This window comes from Oncorhynchus keta, chromosome 10, assembly GCF_023373465.1.
Source record: "Oncorhynchus keta strain PuntledgeMale-10-30-2019 chromosome 10, Oket_V2, whole genome shotgun sequence".
Lineage (NCBI taxonomy): Eukaryota > Metazoa > Chordata > Actinopteri > Salmoniformes > Salmonidae > Oncorhynchus > Oncorhynchus keta.
Window position 1 is genome coordinate 38,924,219 of NC_068430.1, and position 26,341 is coordinate 38,950,559.

General features: G+C 40.8%; 1 protein-coding gene across 1 annotated transcript; it reads left to right on the plus strand.

Moving 5' to 3' along the window:
* The first annotated feature begins 307 nt into the window (after window positions 1-307).
* LOC118388668 (E3 ubiquitin-protein ligase MARCHF9-like) lies at window positions 308-24,549 on the plus strand. Its single transcript, XM_035778011.2, has 4 exons — window positions 308-2,090; window positions 20,830-20,985; window positions 21,299-21,491; window positions 24,103-24,549. Exons 1-4 carry the CDS (start codon window positions 1,746-1,748, stop codon window positions 24,435-24,437), a joined length of 1,029 nt encoding a protein of 342 aa, XP_035633904.1. The 5' UTR covers window positions 308-1,745; the 3' UTR covers window positions 24,438-24,549.
* The last annotated feature ends 1,792 nt before the right edge of the window (window positions 24,550-26,341 follow it).

Below are 26,341 nucleotides of genomic sequence, written 5' to 3' on the forward strand. Positions count from 1 at the left end.
ATTTGTGGCATCAAGTACCACCTGGCTGAACTTAATGAAAGAACACTTCAATGGTGGGGTGTCCAGTGAAGCAATGTGCATCATTACAACATCCATGTAAGCCAATACCCTAGTATCCGTTTAGGTGATAGGCCTAGACTTGTTTGAGAAAGCTTTGAATAAACGATGCATAGGCACATGTTACGAGAGATATTTGATAAAAGACACACCCTATTGCAATGGCAGACTACTAACGTCCGTCCTTGTCCATACACCGTTTAGATTTCCCGGGATACTCTGACTAACACGTGGCCGCAACGTCACATGGAAATCAGCACCACGGACAGCGGCTTCTGCCAACGCGCAGCAAAACGGTGGAGCTTTTTCCTTTACCGATAGACGGAGGAAGGAATAATCATAAGAAAATGATTCGACAACAACAATATAGATAAACACATCTGTTTCAATTCGGCTAGCATGCATTTCCATGGCAGGATCCTCCAGTTATCAGATTTCGATGGAGGCACGTTTGCTGTCGGAAGCAAGTATTTCAGCGCAACCATGTAAATGAACGTCTTATTGTTATTAATTGAACTGGTGAAATTAGTTATTGGTAGTAAACGAAACCGTTATTTGATGGCAAAGTTTAACTGGCATAGCGAAGTAATCGCTTCGTTCGCCTATTCTGGGGGGTTCTTCCCTGGCATCTTCGTTCTTCCAGGTTTGTGTTGTGCAGGAATCATTGCAGAAAGAATAAAAAAGCAGCATGGAAATTCAATGGCAAAGTGATGTGCATTTTTCTACACATTTTTGGTGTCTCGTCCGATTCTGTTTAAAATGCAAACACTTTGGATAGTAGTGTCTCTCGGACTTGTGTGGAGGGGGAACTGTGTGGACGTAGCCTATTCTCTATCTATCAGCCAGAAAAAACACAGTAAGGAAACAGGGGAAGAGAAAAACGGTGATCTGATGGCTAGCATGCCATTGAGGGACAAACAAGCGAGATGATTGCCATCTCGTTTTAATTTCAACTGGCCTTTTTTTTGTATGGACTAAACAGCTGAAAGCAACATCCCAAAATGACTCGGTGGAATTACTCATGCCATAGCATTAATATAATTTTATATTATACCTGAGACTCCAAAGCTCCTCTGAACCCCTCTCAATCTTGCTCCGCTCTCGTCTTGAAATAGAATATCACATTTTCGCTCAAAACCATGTTAAAGGTTCCCCTTAAATACAGCTCCCGTTAAATTCAAGCTTTGGCATTGTCCCATGAGTGACTGGGTCGAAAATGAACGTGAGGGGATTCCGTTTGATCTTATTGCTGTTTGGATATGCTAATCGCTCACACTGAAAGCTATCATGATGGTTTTGTATTGGCATCCGTTGACTCCCGAAAAGAAACCGTCTCTGCCCATCCATTAAAAAACTTCCGCATTGACTATCATAGGCTACACTTGGTAACAGAAAAAAATGTATCAAGGAATGATACAATCTATTTACATTGTCATATTTGGATTTCTATTGACCAAGATTTGTGCCCGGCAGCCATACTTTTTATAGACACCTCTGATATTTTGTTTTGATACCATAGCTAGAGAAGGCTACTTGAAACAAATAGCCTCGCACTTGGCAATAATAATACTAACAAAGCCCCCTTTGGCTCCCAAATCATGCAAACTAAATGCCTGATTCATCCAACTCCCTTTATTGATACCTTCTATTTCACCCTACAGCTGCATTTTGCCTATGTGGGCTAGTTCATGATGTTTAAGTACCGGATCCGTATGTTTTTCAATGAACTGAAAGTGCTGGTTTTCATGCGGTCTGGCTCAAGACGGGAGACCGATTCAGACACAGACACAGACAGGCGAACGAGCAGCATGCGAGGGCTCGGGGTAGGAGGCTGCGGGTGGCCACGCTTCGACTGTTCTACTCGGGACGATGAGGAGGAGTACTATGGCACCGATCCCCGGCCGCGCAGCCTGGCATTCGAGGAGAAGGATCAGAAGCTCCAAGCAGGCCTGGACGCGGTGTCGCTCACAAGCAGCCTGGACAGTGGCATGCGCTCGCCGCAGTGCCGGATCTGTTTCCAGGGCCCCGAACAGGTAGGCTCCCCTGTCCTCAACCGTAGCCCTGCATTTCACCTATCTATCCAAGTCTAGGCTACCCTCCCCCTGCTCATTGTGACTACCCATTGTATCCAGGGTTATTTCTATAAGTTTCTTCAAAGCTTATAAGTTGGTTCTTTGCATGTACTGTATTTCAGGTCTATACATAAGCACACACTGCAGGGAAGCTCAGGTATCCCTCTACTAGGCTATGGCAAACAAGCATGTCTTTTATCAGTTCAAAGATCAAACTGTTTGGATCAAGCCAACCTTTGTCTCCAAAGACCCCATATTGGCAGGGCCTCCCGAGTGGCTCAGCAGTCTAAGGCCCTGCATCTCAGTGCTAGAGCCATTACTACAGATCTGGGGTCATTACGGGCTGTGCCACAACTGGCCGTGGCCGAGAGTCCCATTGGACAGGGCACAATTAACCTAGCGTCACCCATGTTAGCCGAGGGTTTGGCCGGGGAGGATTTACTTGGCTCATCTTGACTTCTAGTGGCGGGCCGGGTGCCTGCAGGCTGACCTGGATGCCAGTTGAACGGTGTTTCCTCTGACACATTGGTGCGGCTGGTTTCCGGGTTAAGCTGGCAGGTGTTAAGGAGCGCGGTTAGTCGAGTCATGTTTCGGAGGACACATGACTCCATCTTCTCCTCTTCCGAGCCCGTAGGGGAGTTGCAGCGATTAGACAAGATTGGGTTGGTAAAATATATATATTTTTAAATAATAATAATATGACATATTGGCTCCATACAGACTGTTACATTTTCCTGGAACCCAATAACTAAAACGGATACAAACCTTTTAACTTAATAAACTTTGTTGAGGTGTTTCTGCATCATCATGTTCCAGCTGCAGCCAAAACAGACAGTGATACAGGTTCCTTCTATTGAGGAGTTTAAACAGGATTTTGGTTGAATTCATTGTGACCCTATTAGGATGCCAAAAGTCTAATTTCAGAAAGCAACACATAGAATATGGAAATGTCTCCAATGGGTAAAACATTGTTGTTTTGTTGCATACATTGTTCCATACACACATTGTTCCATACATTGTTCCAAACATACATCTTGTTCCATACATTATTCCATACACATGTTGTAAAAATAAATAAAGGAAGGAATGCACTGCATGCCGAAACGTTGGTTGCATTAACTGTTTGGGAGCATAATTAGGGTATGCGAATTACCTTCTTTATTTTTATAATTTACTTCTCATTAGTCAGCACCTCTATAACGTTTTTGGTGGGTGTGCGTCAGTTTGTCTTTTACTAGACCATACACATGTTGTTCCATACATTGTTGCACACATACATTTTGTTCCACACATTGTTCCATACATACATACATACATACATACATACATACATACATACATACATACATACATACATACATACATACATACATACATACAGTGGGGCAAAAAAGTATTTAGTCAGCTACCAATTGTGCAAGTTCTCCCACCTAAAAAGATGAGAGAGGCCTGTAATTTTCATCATAGGTACACTTCAACTATGACAGACAAAATGAGAAAGAAAAATCCAGAAAATCACATTGTAGGATTTTTAATGAATTTATTTGCAAATGATGGTGGAAAATAAGTATTTGGTCACCTACAAACAAGCAAGATTTCTGGCTCTCACAGACCTGTAACTTCTTCTTTAAGAGGCTCCTCTGTCCTCCACTCGTTACCTGTATTAATGGCACCTGTTTGAACTTGCTATCAGTATAAAAGACACCTGTCCACAACCTCAAACAGTCACACTACAAACTCCACTATGGCCAAAGAGCTGTCAAAGGACACCAGAAAAAAAAATTGTAGACCTGCACCAGGCTGGGAAGACTGAATCTGCAATAGGTAAGCAGCTTGGTTTGAAGAAATCAACTGTGGGACCAATTATTAGGAAATGGAAGACATACAAGACCACTGATAATCTCCCTCGATCTGGGGCTCCACGCAAGATCTCACCCCGTGGGTCAAAATGACCACAAGAACGGTGAGCAAAAATCCCAGAACCACACGGGGGGACCTAGTGAATGACCTGCAGAGAGCTGGGACCAAAGTAACAAAGCCTACCATCAGTAACATAATACGCCGCCAGGGACTCAAATCCAGCAGTGCCAGACGTGTCCCCCTGCTTAAGCCAGTACATGTCCAGGCCCGTCTGAAGTTTGCTAGAGAGCATTTGGATGATCCAGAAGAAGATTGGGAGAATGTCATATGGTCAGATGAAACCAAAATATAACTTTTTGGTAAAAACTCAACTTGTCGTGTTTGGAGGACAAAGAATGCTGAGTTGCATCCAAAGAACACCATTCCTACTGTGAAGCATGGGGGTGGAAACATCATGCTTTGGGGCTGTTTTTCTGCAAAGGGACCAGGGCGACTGCTCCGTGTAAAGGAAAGAATGAATGGGGCCATGTATCGTGAGATTTTGAGTGAAAACCTCCTTCCATCAGCAAGGGCATTGAAGATGAAACGTGGCTGGGTCTTTCAGCATGACAATGATCCGAAACACACCGCCCGGGCAACGAAGGAGTGGCTTCGTAAGAAGCATTTCAAGGTCCTGGAGTGGCCTAGCCAGTCTCCAGATCTCAACCCCATAGAAAATCTTTGGAGGGAGTTGAAAGTCCGTGTTGCCCAGCAACAGCCCCAAAACAACACTGCTCTAGAGGAGATCTGCATGGAGGAATGGGCCAAAATACCAGCAACAGTGTGTGAAAACCTTGTGAAGACTTACAGAAAACGTTTGACCTCTGTCATTGCCAACAAAGGGTATTTAACAAAGTATTGAGATAAACTTTTGTTATTGACCAAATACTTATTTTCCACCATAATTTGTAGATAAATTCATAAAAAATCCTACAATGTGATTTTCTGGATTTTTTTCTCATTTTGCCTGTCATAGTTGAAGTGCACCTATAATGAAAATTACAGGCCTCTCTCATCTTTTTAAGTGGGAGAACTTGCACAATTGGTGGCTGACTAAATACTTTTTTGCCCTACTGTACATAATATTGTTCCATACATTGTTCCATACATACATGTTGTTCAATACATTGTTCCATACTCATGTTGTTCCATACATTGTTCCATACACACATATATATTCCATATGCTGTTTCCATGTAGATAATTTCAGGGTAAAACAGGCAGTGGTTTCACCACCAAGAACCAGATACAAATTAATACTGTAGGTACATACCATGATTTTAACAGAAGTGCTTTCGATATTAATCTGATTGTTGTGATTTGATTCAATGTCAGTCTGAACCTGACACTACTGTATAACACCAACAGTCTTGAAAGGTTTTCATCAATCGCAAACCTTTTCAGGATTTCATCACAGGCAAAAAGGAAAACACCAATAATGTGAAGAGGTGTACAACATGTTAGAGAGCAACAATGACATACAGTAGTTTTAACACAGTAGGACCTACCTAGTCCGTTGCACAACTGAATGTATTCAACCGAAATGTGCTTCCACATTTAACCCAACCCCTCTGGATCAGAGAGGTACGGGGGGCTGCCTTAATCAACGTCATAGGCGCCCAGTGATCAGTTGTTGTTTGGGGGTTAACTGCCTTGCTCAAGGGCAGAACGGACCATTTTTCAACCTTGCCAGCTCGGGGATTCAAACCAGCGACCTTTCAGTTACTGGCACAACACTCTTAACCTCTAAGCTACCAGTAGATAAAGTGAAATACAATTGTAAAGTGCATCCTGGGTAATGCATTTTATGACCTTTGCCCTTTTATAATGACAACCAATCACAATTAATCAACAAAGATTATTGTTTGCACAAAATATTTTAAACATTGTTAAGAAATACTGTACATATAAAAACAAGTCTAATTCAATATATTAGTGATGGTAGAAAATGTCTGTTACTCTAGCAAATCATCTTCCTGTATTCTTGAGTAAATTTAAAATACATTTTGTTTGAATTGGGCTATTTGTCAAAGAGCTCAAAATAAAAAAAGGCCCAAGCTAAGTCTAACTTTGGGCTGTAGTTTTATAGATAGGAACAGTCTCTGTTGCAGCACCATGTCCCGTGATATAGGGATCCCCTGAGGGAATCAAATGAGACAGGACCTTTGAACACTTTTAATTAGGCTTGGTGGTATCCTTTGAAAGGAGGCACGTGGGTCCATTAATAGAGTGGAGATGACAACATTGCATGGAGTTGATTTATAGGAGTGTCGTGATGGGGACTTACTGTGCAGGGAAATAAGAGATGAAGAGAGGACTGTGGAGTCTGCAAGACAAAAACCATGTAGCTTGGGGTATAGTGCCCTAACCTTATCACAAATCTACAGTCAAGTGTATTATTCCACCTCTGCACTGGGGAATGGTATTCCTTCCAAACCTCTAACTGTACATGTATATTAAACAGGTCACATTTTCTCATTTAACCGAAAGACTGCAGATAAAGAAGAGCTCAGGAAGTGGGTTTCGAATGGGAGGTCGAGGAGTCTTTTATCCTAGATGATAATTCATTTTCAAAGTGTAGCAAGTGTGGTTCTAAGAATATCCTTGAAACGGCTGGCTATAGCTCTATGTTATTTGCAGTGAGGTAATGGTGGTGGTGCACGTGTATGGACCCAGGCTCTGCTGGTTGAAGAGTGCTGATGTGTAAGGCATTGGACTGCAGGCAGATTCTGACATTCATCCAACATCACTGGAGAGACATGCTCATGGAACCAAGTGTGCCCACAGTGGATTGTCTAGATGGACAACTCCCACATGCAATCCCAGGGTTTTAGCTGAAACACACCATGAACACTGTATTCCACTCCATTACATTAAAGATATAATCAACTTGAGTCGGTTAAATCTCATTCTTCCATCTACCTGTGTATTTGTTCTCTGAATAGAAACTATACAGAAAGTGGTCATTACCATATGGGTGAAAGAATCTGATTACCTTGTGCATGAATTCATATACACTGTTTTTTTCACACTGGTCTAGTCAGAGAGGAATGTTGTAAGTTATGTCTGAGACCAGAGACAATAACAACCTTTCTGTCATCGTCAGGTGTTTCTGGAGCACTAACTCTGTAATGTCAACATATGTGTATGTGCGGTTGCGTGTGTGTGTGTGTGTGTGTGTGTGTGTGTGTGTGTGTGTCTCATTATGTAGTACATCCTAAATGATATGAACCAAGCAGAGAGAAAGATAATAAAGGGGCGATGATAAGATGGAGAAAGACAGTGGGGGAGGGGAAAGAGACAAAGGAGTGCGAGGGATTGAGAGAGGGGGAAGTGAGATGGACAGTTAGGTAAAGTGTAGTATGGTGGGAAAAGAACAATAGAGAGGGAAATAGGTGATGAGAAGAAAATGCAGATTTGAAGGATTCTGTTATCTCTTCTAAAACCATATGGTTAATTGAGAAAGTTCATTTGTACATGTACCTTTCTAGCTTTTGAGGTTTCATTATGATGATTCTATGTAAGCTATTCACCACAAAAAGGTTACTCTTTGGCTTTGATATTGGTACAGTTTGACATTTTCAATTTTCGTACATCAGCCCTTGCTATAGCGAGGTTATATTCAACTTGATACACTTGAATGTCAGTTGTGTTTTCAATTCAGTCAATTCATAAGGTTAACTGGAATTCCAATTCCATTTCCAAATGTTTCTAATTGAATGTCATTGAGGAAAATATAAACTACTGTTCAAAAGTTTGGTGTCACTTAGAAATGTCCTTGTTTTTGAAAGAAAAGCACATTTTTGGTCCATTAAAATAACATCAAATTGATCAGAAATACAGTGTAGACATTGTTCATCTTGTAAATTACTATTTTAAAGAGGGGCGGGAGGCCCAGGTGCACAACTGAGCAAGAGGACAAGTACATTAGGGTGTCTAGTTTGAGAAACAGATTCCTCACAAATCCTCAACTGACAGCTTCATTAAATAGTACCCGCAAAACACTAGTCTCAACGTCAACAGTGGAGGCGACTCTGGGAAGCTGGCCTTCTAGGCAGAGTTCCTCTCTCCAGTGTCTGTGTTCTTTTGCCCAGCTTAATCTTTTCTATTTATTGGCCAGTCTGAGATGTCTTTTTCTTTGCAACTCTGCGTAGAAGGCCAGCATCCCGGAGTTGTCTTTTCACTGTTGACGTGAGTTTTAGTGCTTCTTTAATCAGGACAATAGTTCTCAGCTGTGCTAACATAATTGCAAAATGGTTTTCTAATGATCAATTAGCCTTTTAAAATGATAAACTTGGATTAGCTAACACACCATGCCATTGGAACACAGGAGTGATGGTTGCTGATAATGTGCCTCTGTACACCTATGTAGATATTCCATAAAAAATCTGCCGTTTCCAGCTACAATAGTCATTTACAACATTAACAATGTGGTCCTTCTGTAGCACAGTTGGTAGAGCATGGCGCTTGTAACGCCAGGGTAGTGGGTTCGATTCCCGGGACCACCCATACGTAGAATGTATGCACACATGACTGTAAGTCGCTTTGGATAAAAGCGTCTGCTAAATGGCATATATTATTATTATTATTATTATTATATTATTATTATTATATTATTATTACACTGTATTTCTGATCAATTTGATGTTATTTTCATGGACAAAAACTTTTGAACGGTAGTGTACATTTCAGTTAATGGGGTAATTGAAATGGAATTGATCCCAACCTTAGTTATGGTCAGCCTTTTACCCAACATAGTGAGAGGTAACTGTTGGCCTTGAAACAACTTCATGAAAAAGCTGAGGATTTTGAGGAGCACAACATTAATCACATAGAGTGCAATAGCACTACACCTATATATATATATATTTGACCTTTATTTAACCAGGAAGGCCTCATTGAGATTAAAATCTATTTTTCAAGAGCGCCCTGGCCAAGATAGGCAGCACCAAGTCATTACAAAAAAATTACAGACAGACAACATGAAAAACTACAAGTAATCTAGTAAAAACCATTGAATTCACAAGAGTATAAAACAGCAAATTAAAAACATTGACAGGTCAGGGAATCAGCCTCAAAATCCTTCATCAGTGATTTAAAAACACCAATCGGGACAAGTTCTTCCAGTTTAAAAGTATTTTGTAAGGCGTTCCAAGGCGATGGCGCAGAGTACATAAAAGCCCTTTTACCAAATTCAGTTGGGACATTTGGAACAGTTAGCAGGATAAAGTCAAGTGAACGAAGAGAGTACCCACCACATTTCTGAACAATAAAAATGCACAAATTAAAAAGGTAGTAAACCCAAAATGTCTTTGTAAATAAAAGTATACCAGTGACTGAGCCTACGAGTGACTAGAGAAGGCCAGCCATCCCTGATATACAAAGTGCAGTGGTGCGTAAGGGTTTTGCAGTTTAAAATAAATCTCTAAGTGCCATGGTAGAGTGTCAATTGATCTCAAACACTGAGCGGAAGCATTCATATATAAAATATCTCCATAGTCTAGTAAAGGCATAAATGTAGCTGATACTAGCCTCCTTCTGGCTTCAAAAGAAAAACAGGTCTTATTCCTAAAATAAAATCCCTTTTCAGGATTGATTTTTTTTTAAAGTTGTTGAATATGCAATTTAAAAGAGGTTGTCATCAATTAAAATTCCAAGATATTTATGAGGTTACAACCTCAATCTCCTTGCCCTGACAGGTCGTAATAGGTGAAAGGTTCAGAGTTTTTTTTTCTTGCATTAGAAAACACCATTAGTTTACTCAGTATTGAGGATAAGCTTCAATTGACACAAGGTATGTTGAACAGTATAAAAAGCTGTTTGCATATCACACTTCTATCACAGTTTCTCTATTCCTTCTCCTCGTCGATTCTTCAGGTTTAAGTGTCTCAACAGGTGATGGCCCGACCTCCGTGGCGCTTGCCATTTATCTTCGACAAACACAATTAGCCACCTCGTCAGGAGGTATCAAATATTCATGATCATTAGCAGGCCGTTCTCCAGCGGCTCGGTGATGGGGGTGACTCCCTGTTGACTCTGTCAACCTGAGATGGAGAGATGAACATGCTGTGTCACTGTGGGTCAACCAGCCTGGGCCTGTATTCACAAAGCGTCTCAGAGTAGAAAATTGGTTGTAAGTGGTGAGAATAGAGACATTTTACTCCTACTGTTATGGGTAAAAATAAAAGCTATGCATGAAGCCTCTTCAGTCATTAGAGTCACACCTAGTCTAAATATATTTTGGAGACCTCATGAGCTGTCGTAACCAGTTAAGAGTTACCAGCAGGTGACTTGATTAGGAAAATGCAGCGAGTCAGCGATTCCTGCGCCACATGCAATTGAATTGGAGTTGTTAAAATAATGTTTGAATATTTCTATGAGAACCATAAATAATCTAGACCTACATGCATTGGTATCTCTTTTGCTTTGACAATGATTTCACACAAGGCCTATTTCACATCATATGTACCTATAACCCCTACCCACTGGGCACAGAAGTCAGTTCACCATCTAGTTTTGGAGTTGTCAACTAATGTGAATTCAATGTGAAATCAACAAAAAATGTCACCTTGTCATTGGGTTTAGGTTAAACGTTGGGTAAAAATACTAAATGACCCTACGTTAATGACTTTTGTCAAATTCAAACAGTTTTCCAGGTTGATTCAACATCGTAACAATATATTGTTTTGTTAATCTATCACATGGAAATAACGTTGATTTAAACCGTTTTTGCCAAGTGGGTAGGCTATAATAAACAAGTTCTTCTTTTGATTATTTAATTACCTGCCTTCCATTGACATTGGCGTGACATTTTGATAACTGTGTAAATCTCTCTCGAACAAGTTGAATATTACCAATATATTCACGTTTATTTACTCTCAGATTCAAACATGTTAATTAGCATCAAAGTAGACCATGCAAAACTAAAAATCCCTGCAAGGCCAGATCCTGCATGTCATCACTAACTGAAACCTTTGCTAACAGGTATTGTGTCAATTGAAAACATGCACAAGACAGATCACAGAATTGTCCATTTTAAGCAATGTAGCCAATTTATTACATTTACTAAATTTACATTTATAAATTATTACTACATTTAGCTAACATTAGATAGTTAATCCAGATATTCTGACCTTTGCATCTATTGCCAGTTTTGTGCAGGTCATCATGGCATTTGTAGTTCTTTATTATAGCCACATTAGCAGTAAATTAGCATTTAATTTTGGGGGGGTAAATACTTGCAAATATATTGATAAAAGTCACCTTGTCCTAGAGAGATTTACACAGTTATCAAAATGTCACGCCAGGGTAAGCCTACATGAAAACACAGTGTTTCTAAAATACCCTATGGGAAAAATGAATGGTGGAAAAATTATTGGAACCATTTCCCTGTTTGACTGCTAGGTTTTATGGGTATTATGAGTCATACTGTGGTACTCTATGTCATAATTGGTTCACCTGTCTCTCCATAACATCCCATTTACACATAAATCATTGGTTACATAGCTGTCTACATGATTTGATTTATAATGCATTATGCCCAAGGAGCAGATTCACTTACCCTTGAATTAGCCTATATAATGATGCTGGTTCTTTTTGGATCCAGCTACTTCAGTCCTTGCCAATTGAACCATCAACTGCTGTGGATATTTATATGTCCTGAAACAAATCTTATTTATATTAAGTTATGTGCGTGTTTTGAGGTTGGGAATCAAGTTTGGTCCCACCCATGCTCAATACTCCATACTTCATCCCCCAAAACATCATAGTGACAGAGAGACAAAGATACAATCCAGCGAGCGATTTCAGGAACGTTTTCAGTACTCTGTGGAGACATTCTTTCAACATTCACTTTGTATATGAAACTAATGTTTTGTCTGTGATTGTTAGCTGTTAGCTGAGAATAAGTGTTGATTGACGATAATAAGTATTGATCAAGACTGAGATACACTTGGTTGCAGGATTCAAATACAATATAATGTTCATAGAATGAACTACAGAGACCGATAACACATCTCAATGTAGAAAACAAAATCTGGGCAATAGGGGTGAGAGAAATTAGTCCTACTATTTTGGATGAATTAGGAGGTATCACAGTGGAAAGAATCACTGTGATTGAATGAAGGAAAATACCAAAGCACCAGCACTGACTGACTATGATTACTCCACATACAGTGCCATCAGAAAGTGAGAGACTTTTTCCACATTTTGTTCTGTTACAACCGGAATTTAAAATGGATTAAATTTAGATTTTGTGGCACTGGTCTGTACACAATACCCCATACTGTCAAAGTGGAATTTTGTTTGTATAATTCTTTTGGGCTCAGCTGGTAGAGCATGGTACTTGCAAGGCCAGGGTTGTGGGTTCGATTCCCACGAGGGGACATGTAGTAAAAAGTATGAAAATTAATGCACTCACTAACTGTAAGTCGCTCTGGATAAGAGTGTCTGCTAAATTACTAAAATGTAATAAAACAAATCAAATCTGAAATGTCTTGAGTCAATAAGTATTCAGCCCCTTTGTTATGGCAAGCCTAAATAAGTTCAGTAGTAAAAATGTAAAGTATGTTCATTAAATGGACCGCATAAAAGCTCAAGAGTGTTTTGTGTGCGTAATTGTAAAATGTTTTTATCCTAAGTGGACACAGGGCACTACATAATTTCAACATGGAAAATTGGGTAACATTTGGTTGAGACATTGATCAATGAGATTACAACCTATATTCACCCACTCAAAAAGACAGTTGAATTTCCAATGCTTTCAACCATCTAAAAGCACGACCAAATTCCAATGGAAAAACAATGTCTGACATTTTTTTGGTTAAGTTGTCACACAAACGTCTTATCACTTCACTTTCAACCATTTAAAACGCACAGCAAAGTTCAAATCGGAACAAAATGTCAGATATTTCGTTAATTTATACAGTACAAAAGAGGAATGTGATATCACTGTGCTTCAACTAATGTAAAAAACAAATGACCTGGATTGCAGTTGAGATGACATTAAAAATACATGGTGCAAGTGATCAATGCCGTTCAAGATTCTGCATAGATTATTACAGCGATTTTGAAGATCTCCACAGACCTGCGATGACCTATGCATGCTTTATATGATTACCGAAGAAGAAATGTATAGTTACAGTAACCTCAAAATGTGCCCATGGATGTGTTACTCATTTTAAGGTCAAATGTTACATTCATTTGCAAGATCGTCTTCACTTTTATAAGGGCACAAGGCGAGACCCAAATGCAGACACAGGAGGCAGATGGTTGAGCTCCGATATTTCTTATAACAAAAGGGGTAGGTAAAAACAGGTCGGGGACAGGCGAGAGTTCATAAACCAGGTCAGAGTCCAAACAGTACCAGGCGATAGGCTGGCTCGAGGTCAGGACAGGCAGGGGTTCAGTGATCACGTTCGAGTCCAAACAGTACAAGGGGATAGGCAGGCTCGAGGTCAGAACAGGCAGAGTGGTCAGGCAGGCGGGTTCGGCGTCAGGACAGGAAAGGGTCAAAACCAGGAGGTCTAGGGAAAAACCAGAGACTGGGAAAAATAGGAGCTAGGGCAAACACTGGTTGACTTGGCAAAACAAGACAAACTGGCACAGAGAGACAGGAAACACAGGGAGAAATACACTGCTGATAATAAGCGACACCTGGAGGGGGTGGAGACAATCACAAGGACAGGTGAAACAGATCAGGGCGTGACAACTTTAGGCTATTTACCGTATTACAAAAGTAAAATTGAATGGTGCTTGCGTGTTAATGCAGCAAATAACAACATTTGAAGGAGATATATCTTCTGCTTGAATAGTTCCATCTGAGCCACTAACTTAGTCTGGCTTTAATTCTAGTTTGTCAACAAATGAATAATTGACATATGTTGGATTCCCATCTCCATCTCAACCTAAATCAAATAAAACTTTAAATCACTTTAAATTAAGTTTGATTTGAATTAGTCCTATTCTTTAATTTGATATGTTGGATTCATGTTTCCATCTCAAACAAACATTTAAGTTCTAGAAAAGGAATACATCAAATCAGACTTTAAATACACTTTAAAGTTTCATTTGATTTCTTCCTATTTAATTTAGATATTTGGTTGAGATGGAGATGAGAATCCAACATATAACTATTCTATTTGTAGACAAACTGGAATTAAAGCCAGACTAAGTCAGTGGCACAGATATAACTATCCAAGCAGAAGATACAGTTGAAAGTGGAAGTTTACATACACTTAGGTTGGAGTCATTAAAACTTGTTTTTCAACCACTCCACAAATATCTTGTTAACAAACTATAGTTTTGGCAAGTCGGTTAGGACATCTACTTTGTGCATGACACAAGTCATTTTTCCAAGAATTGTTTACAGACAGACTATTTCACTGTATCACAATTCCAGTGGGTCAGAAGTTTACATGCACAAGTTGACTGTGCCTTTAAACAGCTTGGAAATTCCAGAAAATTATGTCATGGCTATAGAAACTTCTGATAGGCTAATTGACATCATTTGAGTCAATTGGAGGTGTACCTGTGGATGTATTTCAAGGCCTACCTTCAAACTCAGTACCTCTTTATTTGACATCATGGGAAAATCTGAATAAATCAGCCAAGACCTCTGGTTCATCCTTGGGAGCAATTTCCAAACAACTGAAGGTACCACGTCCATCTGTACAAACAATAGTATGCAAGTATAAACACCATGGGACTGTCATACCGCTCATGATGGAGATGCTTTCTGTCTCCTAGAAATGTGAAAAGTGCAAGGACCTTTAAGAACAAATTCTTATTTTCAATGACAGCCTAGGAACAGTGGCTTTAGGCAATTCAGGGGCAGAACGACAGATTTGTACATTGTCAGCTCAGGAATTTGAACTTGCAACCTTTCAGTTACTAGTCCAACACTCTAACCACGAGGCTACCCTGCCGCCCCAGGCAAGGTAACATTGTGAAGATGCTGGAAGAAACGGTTACAAAAGTATCTATATCCACAGTAAAACGAGTCCTATATCGACATAACCTGAAAGGCCGCTCAGCACGGAAGAAGCCACTGCTCCAAAACCGTCATTAAAAAAACAGACGACGGTTTGCAACTACACATGGGGACAAAGATTGTACATTTTGGAGAAATGTCCTCTGGTCTGATGAAACAAAAATAGAACTGTTGGCCATAATGACCATCATTATGTTTGGAGGAAAAAGGGGGAGGCTTGCAAGCCGAAGAACACTATCCCAACCGTGAAGCACGGGGGTGGCAGCATCATGTTGTGGGGGTGTTTTGCTGCAGGAAGGATTGGTGCACTTCACAAAATAGATGGCATCATGAGGGATATTGAAGCAACATCTCAAGACATCAGTCAGGAAGTTAAAGCTTGGTCGCAAATGGGTCTTCCAAATGGACAATGACCCCAAGGATACTTCCAAAGTTATGGCAAAATGGCTTAAGGACAACAAAGTCAAGGTATTGGAGACCTCAATCCTATAGAGAATTTGTGGGCTGAACTGAAAAAGTGTGTGCGAGCAAGGAGGCCTACAAACCTGACTCAGTTACACCCGCTCTGCCAGGAGGAATGGGCCAAAATTCACCCAACTTATTGTGGGAATCTTGTGGAAGGCCACCCAAACAATAAACAATTTAAAGGCAATGCTACCAAATACTAATTGAGTGCATGTAAACTTCTGACCCACTGGGAATGTGATGAAAGAAATAAAAGCTGAAATAAACGATTCCCTCTACTATTATTCTGACATTTCAAATTCTTAAAATAAAGCGGTGATCCTCACTGACCTGCTTTTTACTAGAGGTTAAATGTCAGGAATTGTGAAAAACTGAGTTTAAATGTATTTGGCTAAATTGTATGTAAACTTCCGACTTCAACTGTACATCTCCTTCAAATGTTGATATTTGGTTACGTCGACAACCAAACACTTCATTATCCATAAATATCATGACATTTTAAATCAACCGGAGCTTGAAACCCTAGGCATACTATATGGTATATTGTTTGTTGAATTCTGGGTTGAATTCAAACAATAGGTGTTGATGACTTATACAGTATGCCTAGGGTTTCAAGCTTTGGTTGATTTAAAATGTCATGATATTTAGTGATATTGAATTGTGTTGCGGCCTGAATAGCATCATTGATCAAGTATTGTCACATTTCATTTGATCTGTTAAACCTACCCTTTGGAATTACTTTGATAACAACAAAGAATCTATTTAGTTTTTAAGTGGAGATCTCTCAACAATCATTCTAACGATAGCATATTGGTAATAGTCAGTGACAAATAGCTAAGCGGGGCTTGGTTAAAACATTGGATGCGAGAACATGGGGTAGCTGTAGTTTGGTCAATTCTCCAGTAGGAGGTGCTGCCCTGCCTATTGTATTTTTAAAATTAAGATAGTTTTTCAAGGTTATATCCACTATATCATTGTTTTTATGGTACAAATTTAAAATATTTTATACAAGGTCTGTCTATGTTGAAATGTGGTTACCATGAGGGAAAGGGGATACCTAGTCTGTTGCACAACTGAATGCATTCAACCAAAATGTGTCTTCCTCATTTAACCCAACCCCTCTGATTCAGAGGCGCAGGGGGCTGCTTTAATCGACGTCATCAGCACCCGGGGAGCAGTTGTTGGGGGTTGACTGGCTTGCTCAAGGGCAGAACGGCAGATTTTTCCACCTTGCCATCTCTGAGATTCAAACAGTGACCTTTCTGTTACTGGCCCAACGCTCTTAAAACCGCCAGGTTACCTGCCACCCATGTGTGCAGATCAAATCATGTGGTTGAAATTTCACCCTCAAAACAAGAGTTGATTACTTTTTTCAAATCCAATGCAGATTCTGCATCACAATACATTAAAACAATGTTGATTTATCCTGTTTGTGTCCAGTGGGATGCCATTGGCTTTCTGGATGGCCATGCCGGCAAACAGGCAGTGAGACATGTGCGCTGACTCACCGTCCACCCCTCCTTCCCGTCACCGTCCTCCCTTCCACTTCTCTCTCCTCTCCGTCTCTACAGCAGCCCTGTGGCTATCTGGAATCTGAGCACACAAAAACACCTACATATACTCTCTCTCTCTCTCTCTCTCACACACACACACACACACACACACACACACACACACACACACACACACACACACACACACACACACACACACACACACACACACACACACACACACACACACACACAGAGAGAGTGTGAGAAAGGTAAACAATATTGAGGGGGGAACACAGCAAGCGAAAGAGGGAGAAAGAAAGAGGAGAAGGAAATGGGCAGTGGGGAACCGTAAGGGCCTTGAGAGAAGGGTTAGGGTTATAATTGTTGTATTTTTTTTAAGTATACATTTAGTTAGAATTTTTATTTAATTCCTATCTTTTCAATAATATTTCAATAAAATTCGGATTTAATGTCTTCAGTTTGTTTTGGAAAGGAAAGGGTTAACATTGAAGAGAAAAAAAGATCCATTCAGGATTTTTATTTGGTGGTCTCTGGGGATAAAAATAAAGCTATCTAGCTTAGCTGTTGGCTAGGCCTTCAGAAGCTAGACAGGAGGCCTTTGCAATTCAACTGTATTGGAGCAGCATCCGCGAGTGAAAGTGGAATCAACCAATCACATTTTGACTTGCAATGGTTGAGACCGTAAAAGAAAAAAAAATGGAAACTGATGCCATCTCGAAAGCCTAGAGACACGTCACTACCACATATTATCCATTATATTGATCAGATACTCAAGTGGCCGCTCTAACAATGGAAAGACATTTATTTAAAAAATGTATGTCAGTTGGGAGGAGACCATTCTAGCCAATGAGAGGGCAGATGTGTGTGAACAACAGGCACAACTCAAATATAAAGTTTTTTATTTTTCAAGGTTGCCTGGATGTCTTGTGTCATACTTATATCATTACACTCATAGCAACCTAAACATTACGAAACTTTTATTCAATCTAACAAGCCATTACAATGTTTTTGACCAAATTCCCAGTAACCAGGTTTCCATCCAACCTTTTTATGCAAGTATCGCGGTATCGGGATACCCCCTGTATATAGCCTCATTATTGTTATTTTATTGTACTACTGTAACGGATGTGAAACGGCTAGCTAGTTAGCGGTGGTGCGCGCTAAATAGCGTTTCAATCGGTGACGCCACTTGCTCTGAGACCTTGAAGTAGAGGTTCCCCTTGCTCTGCAAGGGCCGCGGCTTTTGTGGAGCGATGGGTAAAGATGCTTCGTGGGTGACTGTTGTTGATGTGTGCAGAGGGTCCCTGGTTCGAACCCTGGGATGGTCTAAAGTTATACTGTTACATTGATGCTGTTTTTACTTGAGTTTATTTGGTAAATATTTTCTTAACTCTTTCTTGAACTGCATTGTTGGTTAAGGGCTTGTAAGTAAACATTTCATGGTAAGGTCTACTACACCTGTTGTATTCGGCACATGTGACAAATAAAGTTAGATTTTTATTTGATTTGAATGTGTCAAAGACCTAACTGGGTCCAGCACCGCACGGTATGGCTTGTTATACACTATACATGTATCAACAAAGCATGTGGACACCATTTCAAATTAGTGGAATCAGCCACACCTATTGCTGACAGGTGTATAAAATCGAGCACACAGCCATGCAATCTCCATAGACAAACATTGGCAGTAGAATGGCCTTACTGGAGAGCTCAAGTGACTTTCAACGTGGCACCGTCATAGGATGGCACCTTTCCAACAAGTCCGTTCATCAAATTTCTGCCCTGCTAGTGCTGCCCCGGTCAACTGTAAGTGCTGTTACTATGAAGTGGAAACGTCTAGGAGCAACAACTGCTCAGCCGCGACGTGGTAGCCCACACAAGCTTACGTTGTCTGTCCTCAGTTGCAACACTCACTACCGAGTTCCAAACGGCCTCTGGAAGCAATATCAGCACAATAAATGTTCACGGGAAGCTTCATGAAATAGGTTTCCATGACCGTGCAGCCGCACACAAACCTAAGAAATGCAGTGGAAACGCGTTCTCTGGAGTGATGAATCAATCTTCACCATCTGGCAGTCCGATGGACGAATCAGAGTTTGGTGGATGCCAGGAGAACGCTACCTGCCCCAATACATAGTGTCAACCGTAAAGTTTGATGGAGGAGGAATAATGGTCTGGGCTATTTTTCATGGTTCGGGCTAGGACCCTTAGTTCCAGTGTAGGGAAATCTTAATGTTACAGCATACAATGACATTCTAGACAATTCTGCGCTCCTAACTTTGTGGTAACAATTTGAGGAAGGCCCTTTCCTGTTTCAGCATGACAATGCCCCCTGTGCACAAAGCGAGGTCCATACAGAATTGTTTGTTGAGATCAGTGTGAAAAAAATCTGACTGGCCTGCACAGAGCCCTGACCTCAACTCCATCGAACACCTTTGGGATGAATTGGAACGCTGACTGCGACCCAGGCCTAATCGCTCAACAGTAGTGCCTCACAGCAATGTTCCAACATCTAGTGGAAAGCCTTCCCAGAATGGAAGCTGTTAGAGCAGCAAAGGGGGACCAACTCCATATTACTGCTCATGATTCTGGAATGAGATGTTCAACGAGCAGGTGTCCACATACTTTTGGCCATGTAGTGTATTGTTGTCAAAGACCTGACTGGGCCCAGCACCACATGGTATGCCTTGCTATATTGTTGTGTGCATGTTTGTGTACTGAGGAACATACTGAGGGACAAGAAAGCCACTTTCAATTTGATTATGTTGGGGACTTTCATGGTGTAATGTGAATAACATTATATCTCTTGAGAGTGTGTCAACCTGGTGCCAATCATCTACAATTAATGTGGGGGCTTATGTCAGGATTAGCAATGTCATCCTCTCCCAAATCATGTAAAGCTATACAGCTGTACAATCTCTCTTATTAACAACTACAATCATGAAATGTGAGCTAAATAAATGTTCTGCATTCAACAACTTCCTTGTTCTTTGCCTGTGCTTGGGAAGTTACAGTACAGTATCCTGGTCTTATGTACCATAATGCAAACTGTAATGCCCCCCTGACTTATCCAATGACATTAATATGCCTCTTACTATACTATACATACCTGCTTCCATCACACAAAACATCACTCACCTTTTATGCACAATCCCTGTACTCCATTTTGTAATGTGTTGTACTGGACTATCCTGGCAAATTTATACCATCTTATTACCATGGAAATGCTTGTCCTCTTCCATCCAGACTACCATAGTGAGTAATGTCCTAGACTAGATGGCAGGACTTAATGTAATGGAATAAACCACAAGATGATGGGGATAAGCCACCTGACCCTGACCTCTAACCTCAGCCAGTGGCTATACGACTTGACATTGATATTTATGTGGATCTCATGTTGAAGGGAATCAAGAATATGGCAGATGTCCTATTTTAGATAGCAATCTAGGAATACTGCCAGATACCAAGGTGCAGGTGTACTCATGTGTGTCTCAAATGACTATTCAAACAACACCCTTAAGAAAACCCTGTACCCAGAAGTGCCTCTAGAGATCCAGGTGCACACTTGTTTTTGAACATCCATGTCAGCTTCACCCACGATTCAGTGCTTTGTGCCTGGTCTCAGGGATTGCAGGCTTTTGTAGCAACCCATTACTAATACACTTGATTCAACAAATCTATGAATCATCCACATCATGCTTAGCTGAATCAGGTATTTTAGTGCTAGTCTGGACCAAAAGTCTAGGATCAAAAGACCGGAGTAGTTGCCCATGCCTTCAGTAGATATTTAGAGAGATTTAACTGAAGCATATGTCTCTGTGTCCTGCAGGGGGAGTTGCTGAGCCCGTGTCGCTGTGACGGCTCTGTGCGCTGTACTCACCAGCCCTGCCTCATCCGCTGGATCAGCGAGAGAGGCTCCTGGAGTTGTGAGCTCTGCTACTTCAAGTACCAGGTCCTGGCCATCAGCACCAAGAACCCACTGCAGGTACAGGATCTGTTTGTGTGTGCGCATGTGGGTGTAAGTGACTACAAGTGCTGCCCTATACCTCAGGGTTTCCATACCAAATCAAAGGTATTCTGTGAATGCTGAAACATAGCACTCCAATGCTCCGAAAATACATACAAATGTAACAAAACACCTTTTCACGTCTTCCTGCCTGCAATTGCATGACATCAGTGCACAGATAATTATCTCCACCAAAAAGACACACATTGATCCACCTCTCCCTCCTTCCACCTCCCTCTTTCTCTCTCCACCACCCCTCTCTCTCCCCCTCTCTGTATACCCCCCTCTCCAGTGGCAAGCCATCTCTCTGACGGTGATAGAGAAGGTGCAGATAGCAGCCATCATCCTGGGTTCTCTGTTCCTTATCGCCAGCATCTCCTGGCTGGTGTGGTCGTCCCTCAGCCCTTCGGCCAAGTGGCAGCGCCAGGACCTGCTCTTCCAGATCTGCTATGGCATGTACGGCTTCATGGACATTGTGTGCATAGGTAAGCTAGAAGGTTCTATAACGTAGACCTCACTGATATACTATCAAAGATAAACATAAGCTTTTGTGATTGCAATTGCAGGTATGAGTAGAGTTGCATATGACAACAAAGGAGAATACCTACATGCTTGTCACGTTCGTCATATGAAGGAGACCAAGACGCAGTGTGGTATGCGTACATTCTCTTTAAAAGAATGAACACTGAACAAAATGACAACCGAACCGTGACGCTATACACTATAGTGCTGACAGGCAACTACACATAGACAAGATCCCACACCAGAAAGTGGGGAAAAAAAGGCCTGCCTAAATATGATCCCAGACATACAAAAACCCTAGACATACAAAAAACCCTCGACATACAAAAACCTAGAGTACCCACCCTCGTCACACCCTGACCTAACCAAAATATATAGAAAACAGAGACATCTACGGTCAGGGTGTGACAATGCTCCCAGAGTTTGAATGTAGGAAGGGTGGTTGAAACGTTCCAGTGTTACAGCACTAGGTCTAGGATCTAAACAGTTTACAGATATTCTACCTTTTCTTCCTAAGCTTTTGTGATTGGTCTCCTGACAGTTACTATGTCTGACCTGAACTTTGACAAGGTGAAGCATCCTACAGTTTTTTAATTACAGTGGTGCAGTTTTCACAAGTATGCGGTACATTTTCACAACTCTTAGTACAAAACTCAAAAACAGTTCATCATAAAGGCATTTGCTTCAAAACTCAAAGCCCACTTTCAGTTGACGAAGTAAAACACACAAAATCATACAGTCACTTTTTCTCCAAACTTAATCAGTGTTTCATCTACTGTAGAAATACATGTTTTGTTAAACAACATTTTACTGTTACACAATCTGATCGCTCTTAATTGATGATTGCTTAAATGTTTGGTAAACCTAAAGATTCTAAATGTAAACCGGTTTGTCTACTACAGATTTTGAGAACTACATAATGAAAATGTATGTCTGCAATGTAGAAACATAAAAGTATGATTAATACTCAAATGTACTATATATATATGCCATTTAGCAGACGCTTTTATCCAAAGCGACTTACAGTCATGTGTGCATACATTCTACGTATGGGTGGTCCCGGGGATCGAACCCACTACCCTGGCGTTACAAGCGCCATGCTCTACCAACTGAGCTACAGAAGATACAACAGATACAGGTAAAAACTAATGAAAAATAGACAAATAAGGACAATATTCCAATACTACTACTATGATGACTGTTGTGATTTTATTTCACAGTACGTTTAAAAAAATCAGATATTGACAAGACCAGATATGTGCAACAAATCAAATTTTATTGGTTGCATAAACAATTTAGATGTTACAGAAGGTGCAGCGAAATGCTTGTTGTTCTCGCTCCTACAGTGCTGTAACTCAATTTCAATACAGTACCAATATGAAAATAATCCAGACAGTCCAAAACAAGAAAGAAATGCACCCCTACGGCCAATACCAAGGGTAGGCAACCCTGGTACTGGAGTGCTGCAGGCACGGCATGTTTTTTATTTAACCGACCTGGAAGACCAGGTGTGTTGAATTTAGGCAATCACTGAACTGATTAATGAGCTCAGTTTGTCAAGTGTGGGGATCTAGTTGGAACAAAATAGTTCCTGCGAATCTTGCCCATCACCGGCAGCTAAAATCAAATCAAATGAGGTGTGTGCCACCCAACACTCTCTCTCCTCCTCCACTGAAGTAACGTATCTGCTCCTTGGTGCACCTCGGAAGGAACCACTTATTATGGAGAATAGGGGGGTACTTTTTTCCTGGTCCAGTCAGTGTGCCCCTTCCGCAAACTTCAGCTGACAGATCTTTTTATAAATAAATGTTATCAAATGTGGGCTTAAATTAACTTTAGTTATTAATTTAACATCTGAAAAATAAATAAAAACAGGACATATTTGAGGGGCCACGTGCCTAGCAACCTTGCACAATGAAAGGTTTTGAATGTAAGACTGGTTGCATTACAAGTGTTACCAGTTTGGTGTTTTGTAGTAAGAGTTTTGAAAATTCACCACAAAGCGATAAAGAAACGCTATTAACTATTGATCATTTTAACATTCATGGTCAGTTGTCCTTGAGTTGTCAGCTGTGTGTGTGTGTATAATTTAGTTAGTGAGAGCAATTTGTTTGTTTTGCTCGTTTCTGTTTGGGCTTTTATCTCACTTAGGTCGTAGTCTGTGTGACATGTAATGCTGAAAATGTACAGCCACTTCTCAAGAGCCTTGTACATCCAGACTGTTTAAATATTTACAGCATACTTGTGCAAAGGCAGCCGACAATAATGTCTGCCTTAAAGGTTTTTTTCCCCCAGAGTGTGTTCTTACTTTCTCTCCTGTCCTTCTCTTTCTCTGTGTCCTTTTATCTGTTTCCTTCTTTGTCTGGCTATTCACACTCTGCAATCTTTCACTTCTCTCCATCCATTTGCCTTCCTCCTCCATCAACCTATTTTCTATTCACTGTCTCTCTATCTCCTACCTCTTGTATCGCTCCTGCATCCCTCACGTTCATACCTGTCCTCTCTCTCTCTCCCTTTCTCTCTCTTACTTGCCCATGTCTGTCTGTCCATGTCTGTCTGGTTTTCTCTGTCCAGGTCTTATAATTCATGAAGGATCGTCTGTATACCGGATCTTTAAGCGCTGGCAGGCCGTGAACCAGCAGTGGAAAGTACTGAACTATGAGAAAGACAAGGACCTGGGCGACCCTGTCAGCTCCAGCAGCAAGGGTGGGGGGCGTGGGGGTCGAAACCCTCCCCACAGTTCAGCCGGGGCGGACAGGGGAGGCCTGGCAGGCCAGCGTGTTAGGACTATTCTCAACCACCACTGTGGCTACACCATCCTGCACATCCTCAGCCAGCTGAGGCCCAGCAATGCACGCATCAGCTCCACGACCAACCGTGAGGTGGTCATGAGGGTCACCACCGTATGAGACAGGACTCTGCGGGTGCGAGGGATTTGGACAACAGCCACCAACCCCCCTGATCCGATCCACCTCCTTAAAACTCCCAAATGACTCTCACTATTCGCCCCTGGCCTTACCCCCCCCCGCACTGAGTATCTCCCTAATCCCAAAGTGTGGCGCAGTGAGAGTGAACATAAACACAACGGCATAGACGCAGAGATCCTGCTTCTGATAACCCTCCTATGAGACACGAGGGGAGGGAGAGCAGCACAGTTGGAGTGTTGTTGAAGTTACAGACACAGACTGTAGGACAAAACCATTAATAAAAAAAGACTAAAAGGAAATGGCTTCAATAAAAAAAATGAAGAAAAAAGCTGGAAGGCTTTCTTTCGCCAGTATTGTCATTATTCCTGTTCTTCTATTTTCTGAAGAAAACCTCAAAGTATTGTTACTGATTTAGATTTTATAATCGAGAACATGTTGAGGAAAAATGGCAAGGGACATTTTCTTACATCTGCCCCCCAAACCCATGCCACCAATTTTGACCCACATCTCCCCCTCCTCAACTCAACTCATCCCTGTATCCCCATACCCTCCCCTTTTCTCTTTCTTTTTCTCCACGGTGTCTGTGAAATACATTCCCTGTCCACCTGTAACACCTAAACTGTCCCTTTGGCGCAAAGCAGACATGGAACCCTCTAAAGGATACGTCCAAAAAAGTGCAATAAAACTATTTAAAGAGATATGACTGACACATCTGAATGAGATTCCAACATTACAATGCATCTTCTGCAATAAAGAAACCTGTACATGTCATGGTGAAACCCTGTGTGACGTCACAGTTTTATATTGTGCACAATATTTGGTATCAATAGTATATGTTGTCTTGTTTTCATCAGTTACTGTGTGAAGTTCTGAGATTTGTACCTTGGAATATTTGAATATGTTAAAGTTAACAATAGAAGGTAGGTAAGCATCAATAATTAGAGTTAATCAACAGGAACAGATTTTAATTTTTCTTTAATGGTTTGAATATAATATAAGCTAACCTCAATCGACTGAAATTGACATGGAATTTAGCCCCATCTGCCAATGGGTAGTGTAAGGATTCAATTGCAGAATGGCGTGTATAATAATTTTGGCCTTTCACAACAGAAATTGTGTAGCTTTGTGAACCCACTATTACCATTTTCTGGATTCTGACTGTAGTTTACAGAATGCAGGAGAGTACAATGCGTATGTGTTAGAGTGGACTACTTACACCCTCATTGTTTGTGAAAAGTAATTATTTTCAATTCAGTAAATGCGGAGTAGGCCAACAGATGGCGACAAATGACCAATATAAAAGATTGATGGTCTTTGATGGTCTATGGGCAGCAATTCATGTTTTGGTATCTTTAAAACAGATTAAAACAGCCGCAATAAAAATAACATGCCCTTTAAGTTGAACCTTTTACTGCAGTGGGCTGAATCAGGGTCACACAGGTTACAACACCTCACACATGGTTCTGGGCTTAAAAATAGAAAACACCTGTACCGTGTCAGATACAGAGTTGAAATATATAAACATTTTGCATTTGCATCCCAATATTACACATTATATACATCACAGAAGACTGAAATATAACAAAATTGTTTGACATAGAAACACTGGATTTTTGTCAGGTTTTCTGAAATAATATTTATTAATTATTATTATTTATTAAATATTAATAACATAATTCCACGCATGAGGCCAAAAAGGGAGCGTTTGGTCATTGACTGCAGGAAAGGGCTACCGTATCCATAATACGGAACAGGTGAAATAGAACAATGTCCAAACAGATGTGTCCCGTTGCAAATAAACTGGTATACATAATTTGTCTTTCAGTGAAGTGACACACATCATGCAAACATTTGCACAGTGGTGGAAAAAGTATTAAATTGTCATA